Source organism: Bombus impatiens, unplaced genomic scaffold, assembly GCF_000188095.3.
Source record: "Bombus impatiens unplaced genomic scaffold, BIMP_2.2 scf_0089, whole genome shotgun sequence".
Classification (NCBI taxonomy): domain Eukaryota; kingdom Metazoa; phylum Arthropoda; class Insecta; order Hymenoptera; family Apidae; genus Bombus; species Bombus impatiens.
Window position 1 is genome coordinate 164,493 of NT_176508.1, and position 16,817 is coordinate 181,309.

The window sequence follows — 16,817 nt, forward strand, 5'->3', positions numbered from 1 at the left end:
CGAGTATACAGGGCTCTTGGAATCGAGACACGTTATACGATGGTCCGCCCGTAGAAGGAGCTTCTAGGCTAACTTCGTTATGGGGTTTCTACGTGACCAAAATCCGGCTGGATATGGAACTAGCGTACGATACGCGCTACAAAAATGTACATTGCCAGAAGTATCGGATAATGTATTCCTTAAGTTCGCTTCTTTTTCAAGATAAACAAGAGAGGAACATATAAATTTTCAGGAACGTACGCTTGCTATCTCAAAGTTATCGCTTTTAATATGTTACACTGAGTTACGTTAAATTACACAGAACACACATAATACGCAGAAAGATATAAAATATCCTGGAGACTGGAGAACATTTAGCAGAACTGAAAGCAATAATAGAGAAGAGACGGACAAACGACAAGAAGGAGGCACAGCAAGGAGGCTAAAGACCAAAGTTGCAATAGTTTTTGGTCATTAGTGGCTAATTTATAGTTCCCAATTTTTAGTGTTTACAGGTAGAATAAGTAAGGTAGTGCAATAGAATAGAGTGGAAAAGAGGGGAGGTAGACATATAAGAAGAGAAATAGACATAAGAGATGTAAAACCGAAAGTTCGTCCAAAGCCAAGAGGCACGGACTAAGCAATAATAATAATAATAATAATAATAATAATAATAATAATAATAATAATAATAATAATATAAGATATCCAAAGAACACGTTGTAATTTTTAGTGGATGAAACAAATCTCTCCTTAGGCCCCATTTCTTTGGTCGTAATCGTAAAAACACGAATTCGCAAGAAAGCATATTTTTAAAGCAAACATCCACGGTTTAGTAACAAAATGTACCTACGATGTAGCGTTAATAGAATTTGACCAAATAAAGGTATACGTCAATGAATGCGTATTGTAAGTAAATCTTTTTTAAGAACCGCAGCATCTGATCAAGATTACCGTATACCGCAACTATCGTATACCGAAGACGTATCGCCACGAATTTACCACCGGAAACTTAGGAGAATCCCGGAGGGACCATTGTGACACCCTGTTCGCGATATGTATCAAATTATCCTTATAATAGAAAATGGCGGCAACGTTACACCTACCAGGTGTTGTGCTAGGCGCCAAAGAACGGTCCACACTGTAAGAACACAATGAATTATAATGCACTCCGTGTCGCGCACAATAATATCTTCACAATGCCGTTTCTGGCTACAAAAGGTGTTGCTTTAATGGGAATCTGGTTACACCGAAACCTTTTAACCAACGTCGTCGCTTTTCCCGCGCGTGTAAACAGTCACAGCGACCACTGATCGAATCTTTTCCCCTGGAAAACACATTTTTGCCAGTTAGGTCGGGAATATGATATTCGATGCTGCAGGGTAAAACGACGGTTTTCGATATTTCTGTATCGTCTTTATCTGCGCTGATTTCGAAATATGCTCCAGCTACTTAAAGTGGAATAGGATTACACAAGAAAAATGTAGGATAGGTCGTTCCTTGGGGATCTCGTAAGAATATGAAAAACACAATTCGTATCTCAACGTCGGTCACGAAGAACGTGGATTGTAATTGATCGTTACGAATTAATGACGGTTTCCGATATTTCTGAACAGTTTTCACCAGCAACTATTCATCCTCGAGTCTAAACACGCGTCAGCCAAGTACTTGAGCCTGCTACGATCTTCGAATTTTTCAATCTTTTTAAATAAACACGAAGGATTTTTAATATTTTAAGGTGTTTAAACACAGAATTTTGTTGAAACTGAATACGTTTTTTTTTTTAACGTTAGAAACATATAATTCGATCAAAGATGACTGAAAGAACGTAGCAAAGTTAGAGTAAGTAGAATAGAATTACGCGGAAAAAATTTCGGATAACTCGTTTTTAAAAAATCTCGTGAAAGTTTGACAAACACGATCCGTGTCTTTACCTGGCTACCAAAAATAAAGATTGTAATTGTAGGTAGAAGAACTTGACTTGGCCACCAGAGATGCAGATTATAGTTGCAGATAAAAGGACTCGACCTGGCTACGAAAAATACAGATCGTAATTATAGGTAAAAGGAGGAAATTCGGATTGAAACAGAAGCTACGCGTTAGTTTGGCGATACATTTTTCTTTCCGTCGGATGAGCGCTTGTGCTATTGGATAACTACGGGCGTAAAACATTAACGAGCGCTCGTCTCTCTTCGCCAGTTTAATTACGAAAATTCGTTTCGTTTCTCCGATCAATTAACTTAATGCTTCTCAAACGTGAAATCTACCGTATTATTACAAAGTGGCGTGCAGTTCGTTGCACGAGCAAGAATGGGGCAAGTCAGTCCGAGAAAGATAAAAGAGTGACCGTTGTAGTAATGTTCGTTGGTTTGTGTGAACTTGCACTTTAAGGAAGCACAGTGAAGCACAAATCAAAATGCAGTCGCTACCGGAAGAGTACTCGAGCAGTTGAAGAGCCCTTCGCTATTACTGTGGAGGACTTCGCAGTGCTTGACGAATCACTCACTAATTGCGTTCGTGACATGGCCCAGAACTAACAAATGGTTTCTTCGCTTGGAAAGTGTCGATTATTTTTTCTTTTCTTTTTTTTTTCGCAATCTCTTTCACCGTATTTTTCCAGCCGTATACACATCCGTGAATTGTACGCGAAGGTTGCGAAACTTTGTGAAAAAAATGCGGAAAATGCAAAAAATTGAGTGAACTGTTAAATATTATTAATAGTATGAAATCTGTCGATACAGGGAGAGGAAAAGTTGATGTTTTGCAATTCGATTTTGGAAGTAAAATTACGTTACTTTTCGAATGAAACGCCCGCTAGACTGGCTTACTATTATTCTCTCTATTGTCCTAATGGGGGATAATCATAAGATTCTCCTTGAGAGTCTCATTACGAATCAAGGACCCCTTAATGGCTCCTATGAAACTCATTGGCCATTTAACGGCGAGGACGCGCCGATAAACGCCGAAGGATTGACGAGCTCGAGTGCGAATTTTCTCGTCAATCATTCTCTTCTCCTTTGCGACATTTTCTACTCGCAAACTCGCAAATTACGCGAAAAGATTATAATTACGAATTCAGAAGCTGGTTTAATCCGTGGTTTCTTCTGCTTTACGAATAATCGTGGGAAAGGAGCAACTGTAACATTTAGGGGAAGATAATAGAAACAAAATTAAAAATATACCTATTAGAGTTAGGTATGTACACGAAGATGAGACACGTCGCGTACGTTATGCTCGCAACTGTATCGTATTTTCATTATCATCAAATTGGACACGTAGTACAGCCACGAATTTTAACAATGGTAGCCTCACCATACTTGCCTACGTACGCCCGACACCCTTTATACGTTCCCCTTGCGGAAACGCGACGTCTCCATGGTTACAACATTGAAACCCCGCTAGGGGATGACAAAATGGAGAGGCGCAATACTCGGTCTGACAAAAGCGAAGTAGAATCGAAGAAGTTCTTCGGCTACGTGTAACTTGTACCTGAAAAGTCGAAATCTATATAGAAGCAAATAAGCAAACTCGCAAAGTTTCGCGCTAATGCATCCGCCCGATGATTAAAATTCTTTTAAACGAATTCGAAAAAGGAAAACATCTCTTGCTACAGGTAGAAATGGTCGATATCTTTACGAAAGTATCGACGATAATTATTAACAGTCTAATATGCCCGATAGATTAAACCATAAGTAACAGTTTAACGACTACGATAGAACTTTGGTCGCGTGAACACCATTTATATAAATGAAATTTTAATTAGCGAACTACCGATTCGATCCACTTACTTCGACGTAACTTTCTATTATATGAATTTCAGCTAATACGAACAGGTGCGGATAATTGGAATTCTATGTATATTCCAAATTTATAAAATTACAAATATATCGTACGAAGATATATTCTAATGATCGTTGTATGATTTACTAAACTCTGTAGGAATTAAATGCGATATATATTTTACTAGCGCAACCAGTTTCTTTTGACGACAAAGGGAAACAGAATTACGATCGCGTCATGTCCACGCGATTTGCGTTAACGTCGTTCAATAATAGCGCCCGCATCGACGCTATCTGTCATCGGAGACCATTCAACCCATGCGTACCCACGACAGAGCATTTGACGATGTTCAACCTGAAAAAGAAACCCGAAGATCTTATCTTCGCGGTTCCTGCTGAATGGCAGACTATCTTTTTGTCATCTAAGTCTGATAGACTTCCAATGATTCCAATACGACACTTAATCTGATTACGTACGATATACAATATGAGGAGAAATAGAGTTCGAGAATAGAATAAGTGAAAGCATAAATAATATCGAAGTGTCGATAAATTTTACATAATGCTGCAATTTAAAAGAGCGACGCATTCGTATCTAATAATACGCGACAATTTATCAATATACGGCCCTAAATCAACTTACAACTTGCAACCTTAAGATATCCTCAGGTAATGTATAATATCGTCGATATTTCAAGATTCTCAACGTCATTGTATAATATTGAATATTGACGATATCGTATCAACAATACATACTGATTTTTCTACTTGAGAACATTAAAATACAACAGTCCAAGAGGATATCGCTCTTGCATTTCAGTCAAAATCAGACTCTAATCGAACACTGCTGTATGTATACACTGCCAACTATATTTACCGATTGTAGAATTTTTCTCTCTCGTTACGTGGATTAATAAAGTTCGGTAGGATAAGATAAGATAAGGTAAAGTAAAGTAAAGCAAACAAAAGGTAAGATCTATAAACAAAAGAGGATCATCGAGTAAAATGGCGACCTGATACACAAGCGTCTAATCCCGGATGAGACGACGGATGTGACGGTGGCAGCAAAGGATGACGGTGACGAAGGTGGTAGCGGGAGGCGACGCAGACGCATCTCTCGGATTACGTCTTAACAAGCTCCACGACGTTCATTTGTCTTATCCGCTCTCGCTAATGCGACAGCAGCTGTTGAAATGATTAATTCACCACGAGGATGTTCCTACGCCTTATTCAGACTCGTACACGCGGTCGAGCTTGCGCTACCACTGCTACACTCCGACTTTCCATTATGATTCCCATCTCGATTAATCAACCGCCTTATCGTTACTATAAATACCATCGAATGTTTAATTAAACATCGTTCACCATGACGGTCGTTTGATATGAACGCGTCACACGTACTATATTTAGAATAGAGATAAAAGTAACATCGTGTACGTGTTCTTTGGGCGAAGAACGGTTCAAATTATAAAATGTCCTTTTGATTTAGATCGGCTAGAAAAATATATTTATAAATTTGTATATTACATTTAAAATCTAAAAGATGAAAATATGTACGTGGTACGTATCATCGGAGTAATATTTACGGTATTTTGTCGCGTGGTGGTTCCTCAACTCGGTTTCAAACGATCATTTCATTGCTTTACTTTTTGTGATACACTGACACGTTGACGAAAGTGTTCGAACACGTGTAAACAGCTCTTATGATTACATCTACCTCGTTATGTGTGCCGGGTTAGCGTTAAATGGTAGATAGCAACGCATACAATCATGACAATCATGTCTCGTTACAGTGCTGATAAAATTTTATAATATTTCGTGTAACATAGATGTAGTATGTAATACAATATGGCCATAAAAGTTTTCTATGGTAAGTATACAAATACCTTCATGACCGACGCTTTCATTATTGAGCTAGTGTACGTCAAAATATTTGTAGATCCTTCGTACTTTTTATCTTTCAAGTAGCTAGAGCTATATTACACAAGCTATTTATTATGAAATAACATCGGTGTTTCAAATAGATTGAAGGAGAAACGAAAATAGCACAATTATAAAACTTCAGTTGTCTCCAGTTTTGAAATGGTAAGAAGAGCAGTATGTACATTAAGAAACCTTATTACAACTGTTTATACTTTGTCAAAACAACGTTCGATCGTTGCGATCTGAATGGATTAACTTTCAATTTCCATAACTTATCTGTTGCGAAGGAAGACGAGGGATCGGTTATTGTTACCGATCGATGACTAATCCGCTCTGGAATCGTTAGTATTCGCTACGTAAGGGCGCTAACTGACTCGATTATGGTTCAGGGCCCGCGAGAACAAAGGACCACCAACGTGACAATTGAGCTTCATCGCGCTGATATAAAGTTACAGATGCGAAGGGAGAAAATGAGAGGCGAATATTAAGTCGGCATACAAAATGGCCGTCGCGAAGTGTGGAAAAAATAGGGATGCGTTAGCTCCTCTCGCTTCTGTGTACCACATGCTGGTTCACAGAATGCAATGCGCGTGGGGGACGAAAGACGTGACGCGCATGCGTCAACTACACGGATCGAAAGCTCCGCCCGGTGACTGCCTTTGTTTAATCCATGGTACCTACGCCCACGACATGTGGCCAACAAACTACGAATTTGTCTCTCGACGGGATCCTAATCTTGGATTGCAATACGCCACAGATGCTAAAAAGCATGACGTGAGTGGGAATTCGATGGCGCGAAATATGCCAGTAAGCTCAGGACATTTTTTGTCGTGCTAACCTCAATTAAGGTTAGATAATAATGTTTTATTTACACGTTCTACAGACGTTTATGAGTGTGTTGTTGTTCTTTTTTTAATAATAAAGAATATATATAATGATGAGAATGTACATTAAACGAAAAGGTAATAAGAAATTGTAATTACAGAGATTAGTAAATATGTAATAATTATGTATATATCGGGAATTTATAAGCTAGATTGAAACGAAGCATAAGGCTTTAGAAGACTCAAACATAAATTTAGATAAATTTACACTCGTATTATTTTACTTTTAATAAATATGGAAATATATGAAAAATATCGTACATATTAACTGCTTATAGCTATTTAATTCTGTAAGTTGAACGAAATTATTAGTTATAAAAAATTATTCGGCATGTGGTAGCGTGGCCGAGCGGTCTAAGGCGCTGGTTTAAGGCACCAGTCTCATCTGGGGCGTGGGTTCGAATCCCACCGCTGCCAAATTTTTTTTATATGTCAATAATTTAAAACATTTTTTAATTGCCAATAGAAAATATACATATTATAAAATTAACGCAGTTGAAATGAAAATAAAATAATAACCATAGTAGTTAATTGAGTCATTCTAACCAGATATATTAGAAATAACTTTAATATTAATAGTGAAAGTACTAGAATAATTGTATATTTATTATACAATTAATGTAGAATTACTATGTACGTATATAAATAAAATAATAGAGATAATAATAGAAGTTCTGCTTTACCGATAAATATATAGATATTATCTAGCATCAATAAGGAAGCAATCTGTAATAGCATTTACAGAAATGCTAAATTACAGACAGATATACAGTCATCGACCAAGAATAGGATAGACTTCTCATGTAATGTAAAAATGTGTCACACGATCCGAGGGCTACGTAGCTGCTCATGCCATTTTACTGTCACATACGACATTATCGATTCAGTATAAGATAAGATAACGGCACTATTGGAACAGTATGAATTACAATTAAATTAATGTTCGATATAATTACAGTAGAGAAGAAATTTTCCCTCTAATTACAATCGGAATCGATCTATGTTTTACATAAATCATTCAGTTTCACCTTAAATTCTTCACCTTCTAGGTTAGTATCCCATCCAATGTACAAATCACTGGAGATAACGTGCTTTTAATGTAATTCATTTTTCATTCAATTTTGTAGTTCATAGAAATTAATCATTGTATTATTAATTCTGAAGAACAATACCATTTTCATTTTCCATCCACTGCAGACTGCAGCAAAGTTTCGTCATTACTTGAAAGCATAATTAGCAGAAAGGAAGTATAAATGCAAATCAATCAGTAAATCAAAACATTGCTCATGTCGGAAATATGAAACTCTCTGTAAACAGAAATGCCCGTGCACCCTGGAAATCTGCAGCAGACGCAATGCATAAACATGTAACCTGGTAATTGAAATGAAAATATATGATGAAATGACAAAAGAAAATATTTTCTTCTGTCGTTTATTATCGTATAAAATTATTTTATGATCTAATATTGTTATGCAGTTAATTTTAACTGAACCCTGATATTTTATTAAAAAAATATGAATCTGAAAAGAAACTAAAGTAATTTAAATTATATTTTTATAACTTCATCTATATAATTATGTGTTACTAAAATCTTATTTTTTGTGTTCAAATAAGATGGTGATGTCAATTTCTACACTTTATGATCAAAATATTTTAGAAATTAACTCTAAAAAATTTTCTTTATTTTTTATTATTTCTTTATTTATTATAACAATTGTTTTATTTACATAAATTTTATGTTATGACCAACGAGGAACAACCTGAAGAGTCCAAAAAAGTCCATTTTTATAAAAAAAGTAATTCTGTAACTACTAACAGTGTGTTCAAAACCAGTTGAAATTGATTCAGAGTAGCTATGAAAAATTTAGCAGGTCTTTTAAATTAACATAAAAGATAGTAAGAGCAACCGAAGACAAAAGTTGATGAAGTAAAGTAGATGGAAATGGGAAACACAAGTATTTGCTGATTTTATGTTCTGTGCTATTTTTGTGTAGAAATAAACAAGGGACTTTGTTTGCTCAGATGCACACTCTGTACAAAAAGGTTCAAGATATATTTGATTAAATTAAATGAGATGGTAAGTATTGATATTGAAATATAAATTTCATTTTACAGACATTGTTATTGTAAAAAAATGGTCTAAGATATAAAAGTGAGTTATAACATTTATATACTATATATTTATTTATAATTCACAGTCATTTATGTAATATACATATTACTTTTGTATAGAAATGAGTATTCTATTCTTAGTCAATGGTTCATCTAAATCATTTCTGTTTTCCAATTTATTCAAAAGTGAAATAAATGTTTCCTTACAGATATTTTGTCATTATGAAACATGTATCTAAAACTTTATTTATCTTAGATAAGGAAAATTATAACAGTCGAATATTAACAAAATATAAACCACTTCTGATCCTACTAAACAATATATATGTACATATATTAGTTAATATTAGCCATCTTGTGAAACATATGATTAATTTCTTTGGATGTACTTTTGTTTTAACAAAATCAATATAAAAATGTTCATAGATTTCATTATCTATTATGAAAGAAAATGAAATCAAAGTAAACCTAATATGTACATATGTATTTAAAATCAGACTTAAAATAATTGTTTGACCGGAAAAATTTTAATAAATAATATTTTAGAGAAATATATTTAATATTATAAGATAATTTTGTACGATCGCGTATTTTAGACATTGTATTACTGTAATATCTGACAAAACATTAAAGTGCAAACTCATAGCTTTTCGTAAATATGTCACGTAAGCATTTTTAGAAGATATAATTTCTAGGAACATTTGATTGTAGGCTTTAGTAAAATTCATTTTGACGTTGAACACAGATCCGATAAGGAGTTATACTTCGCTTCTCATGATGACCTCTACTCTCATCTATATGGAGATGAAAACTTTCGTCAGTAATACATTGTCAACTTCACTGAAAGCGCGGAATTTTATGTATGACTAACGTCATAAACGATATCGATTTATATCTTTAAATTAAACTTAAGAATTATTTGATTATCTTCTTCGGTTTGACTAGCACAACACATATATTTTTAAAACGTACATTTGTACGTAAATATGTATACACACATATATACAAAAATTTAAAAGCCAAATCTGTTTTAGTGCATAATTGGAATAAAATTAACACGTACAAATTAAAAAAAAATTTTCTACGTATATTATTAATCATTATTATTAATAATCATGATTACAAATGATAAAATTGTTTATCTATCAGTTTTTGAGATAATTAAATTACATTTTCTCTCTTTTGTGTATGGCTTATATTTAATAGTGAAAAGATTTCCTAAGTGGGTCTGGGATCCTAAGAAGTTTTTTATGATGCAACAGCGAGATAAACCTCCACCTTGTCTTGTGGACAATAATTTAGGAACTCATTCTTACGTAAAAATCAAGGTAATTATGTATATAATTATAAAGTCTATTATAATCTAATAGGGTAACTACATAACGTAAAATCGAATTTCGATTGTAAACGTTCAAAAGTGTATTATGGTCGACCTCTGATAACACTTGACAATCTAATAGTCTGATGCACATCCGATTTTGATTGATAGATACGATTATAATACATATATTTTTAACGGATGTCGAAAACAGCTGTGTCAATTTCTTTTAGAACACAGTCCAATTTATCTCGTATCAATCTTTTTCTTATCGTTGTTTGTTTTTATTTATCATTAATTTTTTTATTGCTCACATCTATACATGAAAACTTAAAACTTCTTCTTGTCAAACGAAATGCATCTATTTCTAATTTAATAATACTAAAATATCTTTAAATAGTAATAATTGATTGAATAATAAAATAATAGAAAGATAGGAAGCAATAGAAACAAGAATTTGTTCTAAGAGGAAAATTTTCATTTCTTTTACAGGGTGTAAAGTTCCATTATGTAGAAGCTGGAAATAAAAATGATCCACTTATATTACTTTTACATGGATTTCCTGATTGTTGGTTATCTTGGAGAAAACAAATACCATGTCTTACTCAACATTATAGGTTTAAAATTCATTCTTTTTAATATTTTAATAAAATCATAAGATTACTTTTTTTATATTAATTATGTCTTTATTCATCCAGAGTAATAGCAATAGATTTGAAGGGGTTTGGAGATAGTGATAAACCAGCAGCTAAAAGTTGTTACAGAATACAAGTACTAATTGAGGAATTGAAACAATTTATTTTAACTCTTGGAGTAAAGCAATGCAGTATAATCGGTCATGATTTAGGAGGACTTTTAGGATGGTATATGGTAGCCCTATATGGGGACATGATTCATAAATTTGTTGCAATTTCATGCCCACATCCTAATTTGTATTGGAATGGGAGACCTGGAGATTCTATTTTTGATTTAAAGTAAATCTATTATATCTATAAGTTTTCTAACGTATTTTATTTCTAAGATATATATGTTCATTTTTTTACGTTAATGTTTAGATGGATACATTTCAGTAGATTACCATTTTTGCCTGAAATTGATGCTCTTAAAGAAGACTTATCAATAATAAATGATGCATTTCAACATCTTCAACTGAATAATGCAAACAATGAGAAGGATTATGTAGAAGCATATAAATATGCATTTAGTAGGAAAGGTAAATAAACTCAAAAAAATTTAAATAATGCCTGTTATGTGTATATAAAAGATGACAAAATTAAAATGGTTAATTACAGAGGACTGGACAGGTGCAATCAATTATTATAGAAACCTTCCTTTAATAAGACTTAATACAGATACTCGTGATCAAATTTCTACTCGAACCTTGCTTATAATTGGAAATATGGATCCAATTGTAACGATAGAAAGTGTTGTACAAAGTTCTGAATATGTTGAGAAATTTAATGTGAAAGTAATCTCTGAAGCTCAACATTTTCCACACCAACAAAAACCAGATACAGTAAATGAAGCAATCTTGAAGTTTTTTATGGGTAAGTCATTTTATAAACTTTTGCAAATACTAAGTTATGCAATGAATAAATCGTGTTCTAGGTGCGATAAATCATGTAGAAAAACCATCATCCAAAAACATTATGTCTTCATGGTTTGGATCTCTTGGTAATACTGTCAAGTATGGTAACCATATGTTTGATGCTGTCCATAAAAAGACCAGTGGAGTAGTTAGTGCTTTACCCAGTAAAGTATTTTATTTAGGTCAAACTACAAATTGAATTATATTTTTATCTATATTAAAATATAGGACTTATCAGAGCCTGAATTTTTCTACTTTCTTTATTTAAGTTTTAGGCTCTCAGTGCAACAAAAAATATCTAGTTACTTTTCATCACAAAACAGAAAAGACTACAAAATATGTTGCCATATATATAATAATTAAATGTTTTTATAGCTTAACTATAGCATTACATATATACTATAATTTAATTACTACAGAACAACTCAAATGAACCTCTTTATCTTAATGACTGTCTGTATCAACAAATGTAAAAAAGGCTGATTTATTTTAACATGTTTTGTCTAATATTATTTACATTTTAACGAATGAGATAGTTTTAAGTAAAAAATTTTATCACTTTTTTAATAAACATGTATACATATTTTTTTCATTTAATAACGTAAATATACATATATATACATAAATTTTAAATATAGTATTAGATAACATGAAAAATCTGTTTTTTCATAAAGTAAGTGTATATTATAAAGCTAGTATAAAAAGATATATTCAGACATTCACATTATATTAAATACTATATTAATAATTGTTAAAATTATTTTTGATAAAATATTTATATATTTACTAAAATAATTTAATATAATGTAAAGAATAAATTAAATTGTTAATTATAAAGCATTATATATTTATTATAATAAAAAAAAGTATATATATACAGTTACAGTTTTTAATATAAAATTTGTAAATTTATTGTTTTAAGAGGCAGGATCTGTTTCATTATCTTATTGTGGGCTTCCCTCTTATTGTTAATTTTAAATAAATATTATTTTGTCGCAGCTTTTTTAGTCTGTTTTCTGTAATAACGATCGAAATTTGTAATAGCTATTTAAAAATAAAGAAATTAATACATATTATTTAAAATCATTTTACTTTATACCAGAGAATTTCCTCTCTGTATATACTTACTTCCCAAAATTTTCACCATCTTCAATAGTTTCTGGTAATTCACAGTTCATTGTTTCTGGTAATAGAAAACATAATAAAGCACCAAGTAATGGTCCAGTTCCAAATATTAATGGTGGTAACCATGGTGCAACTTTTCCCTAAATATACATACAATTCAATAAAGAGTTATTATACTACAGTCATAAAATACATATGGATTAAGCATATAATATGAAAAAAAAATATTACCATTGTTGCAATATATGGAGCAATCATACTCCCAACCCTTGCACAAACACTTCCTAAACCAACACCAACATTTCTAATTACAGTTGGAAATACCTCACTGCTATACAGATATATTGTTGGAAAACTAAGTGACATTCCTGCAAGACCTAATGTAGCCAAAAGTACTGTGAAATTTGAATTTGATATCACAGCTAGTAATAGCAAACTTGCAGCAGATAGAAGATTTCCACTTATTAGAATTCTTAAACGTGATACACGTGATATTAAAAATAAAACTACTATAGTTCCAGGCAGTTCAACAGCAGCTGAAAATATTATATCAAATTTTAAATATGTATCTTTGTTGAATGAAAATAGGTATTATATAGACTTACCTGATACAGCAACATTTACAAAAATGTTACCATCAATATAACCCATATACTGTGCTAATCCAAAAAAGCAAGTACCACACACAAACCAATTAAAACATACACAAATAGTTTTTAATCTTAAATTGGGAGTTCTAAACAAGTGTGTTATATTATATTTTTCTTTGCTTTGCTTATGACGAAATCCAATATTGCTTTCATATGTTTCAATTGCTATTTTAACATTTTCTATTGGTATTTTATTTCTGCCAGCTGCTTTGACTAAAATTTGTTCTGCTTTCGATAGCTTGCCAACAGCAAGTAACCACCTTGGTGATTCAGGTATAATCCTACAATATATAAAAATGTGTTTAAACTCTATTCCAACTTAATGACACATAAATGTTTAATATTAATAATGTTCCTAAATTAATATCGTTAGTGTTCAATGATTAATATTACGTACCAATAATATGATAATAAAAAAAGGGATGGTATGGAAACTGCCATTTGAAAACCATCCCACGTATGTGTTAAATATGAAATTAAAGGATTCATTAGGTGACCCAGTAAGAATGGCACATGGAAAAGGACTGACATAATTGAACGCCATTCTATTCCTACAATCTCCATAACTATAATTTATTACGTATTAAATTATATTCTTTCATAAATCTATATATTATGTTACTTATATAATTTATCAGTTATACTTACGTAAAACAAAACTAACAAGCATAGTACCACCTGTAGCTACAGCAGAAATAAATTTAAATATCACAAATAATTCAAACCACGGAACAAATGCACTTATAAATCCAGTTAACGATTGTAATCCTATGGCAATCATCAAAGGCTTTTTTCTACCAATTCTGAAAAAGGAACAAAGATTATTTTTATTATTTATGCTTTTTATTACATCGTAATAATATTTAGCATACCGATCGGCCATTATACTGAATACTAAGTTACCAATAAGAACTCCAAACATTATACAAGATTGTACAAAATTTGCTAATTGTTCTCTATCACAGACCAGGTCCCACTGAAAATAATTATGTGCAGTAATTTGTAAACTCATTTCTTGGAAGTACGATAATAAATTGAAAGTTCAATTTACTTGAGTTATTATACTCTCTTTAAATGTGCGCCTATCATATTTAAAACTTGTACACTTCTCCATTGTACCATTCCCTACATCTATATAACATTTCATTATTGTGGATACATTAGTGGCTGAGATTGGAGCAGCACATGTAAAATTAGTTGGAGGTGCAAGAAATACAATGGAAAGTTGATGCCAAGCAACCGGAAATTTTACAAGAGACAATGCCACAGCAATAACAATGTGCCATGGGCCCATCACACCCATAGCATTTTGTATAACATCTAATGGTGCATGTTCTGAAACAGAGCATTCTTAATTATCAATTATTACATGTAAATAATTCTACATCTTAGTACATAATTCCATAATAATAAAATTGAAATTAGAATGATAACAATTAAATTAGATTGAAATAAAAGAAATACTACTATCATACATATGTAAGTGCACACGTATAATTTAAATTATGATTGCCGCCAATCATTTCTACATTATCGACGGATGGAAAATATTAATACTTTTGCGTTATATATAATGTCTATGGTAAAACTAGTATTTATTTTTAACTCATGTATATACATATTTATTAATTTTTACTACGAGACTCAATAATATTAATGAAAAACTGATATTATTAATAACGTTAAAAGCGTTACTACATGTAAAAGTTATTAACAAGTATAAAACAATTTGCAAACATATTACAAAACTACAGAAAAGCTATCGTAACTTATCATTATTAAACACACTTATAACTGAATAATTGTAACATACAACTTTCCAAGTATAATAACGATATTTATATGACATATATATTACTCAGGTTACAGCAACCTGAGTAATATAATATTTGAAATCCGAGAAAAATTTATCCGAGTTAGTAACATATTTATCGAAGTACAGTGTCTAATTATATCGTAAGTAAATATTATTTTTATACAGTAATATTAAAACGTTATAATCTTTAGAAAATCATGACAGAAATATATATATGTACATTTAAATTTCTAATACGCAAATTACGTACGCGTCTAAAATAAAATTCAAAAGGATTTGATTAAATATGTATAAATAGATAGAAGGAAAATAACAGCAAATTTTATGAATATATTGTTAAATATTTGCAATTCAAAAAAATTCTTTTTTAATTCTTTTTTTTCTAATCACGTCGATTCTAATGTATTCCGAAGTATGTATTATTTGTAAATTAGTCAAGTAAGTCTTTACATAAAAATAATTCGTGTCATTAAGAAATAAAATTCTATCTGTTAATAAATACGTATTTTTCCTATTCTAATATATTTCGATCAGTTTGAAGATTTAGAAATCTGTTTAATTGCATAAAAAATATATAACTAGTAGCATAGGTCATTTATTAATAGATCATTGATAAAGCATTTCAAAACAAACAGAATTTTTATATTAACTGCATTCCTATAATTTATACGTTATGCTTCTAAATTTCCATACAAAAAATATTAAAATGCAGAATGTTGAAATTTAATTGAACGGTTGAAGATTAAAATTGAAATTTTCATGTAGTGATAAATGTATCATTTCTTAACAAATTTTTATCCTTTTTATTTTCTCAACAAAGAAATGTTATCTTTCGATTTCTAAATTATATTTTCTAGGGTAAAAAACATATATTTTATTTTATTTAGATAAACAAATGACAAGTACATATCACAGAAAAGATTTTAGTTTATCAAAATCTAGAACATTAAAGAATTTCGCTGTGATTTTAAAACCCATATATTTCATTATTAATTATTATTCATAAGTGGAAACTGTAAAAAGGAAAAAGATATTCGCTCTTTGGAATTAAGTAAGTAAATCTCTATATTTCTCTATATTACGATATTAGATTATATGAATAAAACATATGTCCAAAAATTGTCTCTGATTACTGATTTTTTATCTTTGTAGATTCGGCATAATTAATTTTTCAAGTACACATGTCGATGATGTAATTGCAGACGTGCGGATTATACCACAAAATTGAATGTATATTTAGACTCATGTTGTGTTTCAAATGTTAACAGGAATAAATATAGTAGATGTAACCGTGCTAAATATATATATTGCCTTACCTTTTATCGCTTTTTCAAGCATTGTATTTTAAAATTTCTGTCAATTTTATGTTAAAATTCTATTTCAATTTATACAATTACTATCTACACAATACCACGCGTGTCTAAATGTTTGAAAGCCTCAACTTTTGTTGAGTGGCTGAGGCAAACTGAAAGAGCCTAGACCCTGTTCTTTATCTGTTTTATCGATGTAGATCACAAGCAAAGCTATCAAGTTAATAAATATCTACCTTATCGATACTTTTGATCGTTATGTTATCACCATACCTCTGTATTGTATCTAACAGTAAGTAATGATTGTAATGATTACTACAATGATTGGGGTTA

General features: G+C 31.3%; 3 protein-coding genes, 1 long non-coding RNA gene and 1 other non-coding gene across 14 annotated transcripts; 4 read left to right on the forward strand and 1 right to left on the reverse strand.

Annotated features, from left to right (window-relative positions):
- Positions 1–5,650: 5,650 nt before the first annotated feature.
- On the forward strand, positions 5,651–7,980 carry LOC112214132. 9 transcript variants are annotated; one of them, XR_002948050.2, is made up of 4 exons: positions 5,659–6,488; positions 6,565–6,643; positions 7,524–7,664; positions 7,763–7,980. XR_002948050.2 is itself a non-coding variant. In XM_033324982.1 (2 exons), the coding sequence occupies exons 1-2, from the start codon at positions 6,183–6,185 to the stop codon at positions 7,796–7,798; spliced, it is 309 nt and encodes a 102-aa protein (XP_033180873.1). In that variant the 5' UTR covers positions 5,651–6,182; the 3' UTR covers positions 7,799–7,980. The 9 variants fall into 9 exon arrangements, 2 of the variants coding, with proteins under 2 accessions (XP_033180873.1, XP_024228418.1); XR_002948051.2 differs by having other exon boundaries at positions 5,651–6,643; positions 7,524–7,614; XR_004463011.1 differs by lacking the exon at positions 7,524–7,664 and having other exon boundaries at positions 5,651–6,488.
- TRNAL-AAG lies at positions 6,901–6,982 on the forward strand. Its single transcript has one exon. It is a non-coding gene; the product is annotated as a tRNA-Leu (tRNA).
- A 1,777-nt stretch (positions 7,981–9,757) lies between the features above and the next one.
- On the forward strand, positions 9,758–12,104 carry LOC100749277 (epoxide hydrolase 4). The gene is made up of 6 exons (XM_003485918.4): positions 9,758–10,005; positions 10,488–10,612; positions 10,694–10,969; positions 11,051–11,208; positions 11,288–11,542; positions 11,604–12,104. The coding sequence occupies exons 1-6, from the start codon at positions 9,793–9,795 to the stop codon at positions 11,780–11,782; spliced, it is 1,206 nt and encodes a 401-aa protein (XP_003485966.1). The 5' UTR covers positions 9,758–9,792; the 3' UTR covers positions 11,783–12,104.
- Positions 12,105–12,409: 305 nt separating this feature from the next.
- Positions 12,410–16,786, reverse strand: LOC105682133 (organic cation transporter protein). 2 transcript variants are annotated; one of them, XM_012394491.2, is made up of 9 exons: positions 16,491–16,645; positions 14,410–14,693; positions 14,231–14,334; positions 14,007–14,161; positions 13,756–13,924; positions 13,314–13,639; positions 12,940–13,244; positions 12,712–12,848; positions 12,410–12,599 (listed from the first exon to the last, which is right to left on the reverse strand). In XM_012394491.2, the coding sequence occupies exons 1-9, from the start codon at positions 16,510–16,512 to the stop codon at positions 12,569–12,571; spliced, it is 1,533 nt and encodes a 510-aa protein (XP_012249914.1). In that variant the 5' UTR covers positions 16,513–16,645; the 3' UTR covers positions 12,410–12,568. The 2 variants fall into 2 exon arrangements, with proteins under 2 accessions (XP_012249914.1, XP_024228436.1); XM_024372668.2 differs by having other exon boundaries at positions 12,414–12,627; positions 16,491–16,786.
- Positions 14,691–16,477, forward strand: LOC117151126. The gene is made up of 2 exons (XR_004460812.1): positions 14,691–15,314; positions 16,062–16,477. It is a non-coding gene; the product is annotated as an uncharacterized LOC117151126 (long non-coding RNA).
- Positions 16,787–16,817: the final 31 nt, after the last annotated feature.

Bases quoted from the DNA above. Each gene is read 5' to 3' on its own strand.
- LOC112214132 (XM_024372650.2), top strand. From the start codon at position 6,183: ATGGCCGTCGCGAAGTGTGGAAAAAATAGGGATGCGTTAGCTCCTCTC. The intron at 6,489-7,762 runs GTAAGCTCAGGA...CATCCACTGCAG, and splicing joins CGATGGCGCGAAATATGCCA to ACTGCAGCAAAGTTTCGTCA.
- LOC100749277 (XM_003485918.4), top strand. From the start codon at position 9,793: ATGATTACAAATGATAAAATTGTTTATCTATCAGTTTTTGAGATAATT. The intron at 10,970-11,050 runs GTAAATCTATTA...GTTAATGTTTAG, and splicing joins GATTCTATTTTTGATTTAAA to ATGGATACATTTCAGTAGAT. The intron at 11,209-11,287 runs GTAAATAAACTC...GGTTAATTACAG, and splicing joins ATATGCATTTAGTAGGAAAG to AGGACTGGACAGGTGCAATC.
- LOC105682133 (XM_024372668.2), bottom strand. From the start codon at position 16,512: ATGCTTGAAAAAGCGATAAAAG. The intron at 13,245-13,313 runs GTAAGTCTATAT...TAATATTTTCAG, and splicing joins TGTAAATGTTGCTGTATCAG to CTGCTGTTGAACTGCCTGGA. The intron at 12,628-12,711 runs GTAAGTATATAC...ATTTTTAAATAG, and splicing joins GATGGTGAAAATTTTGGGAA to CTATTACAAATTTCGATCGT.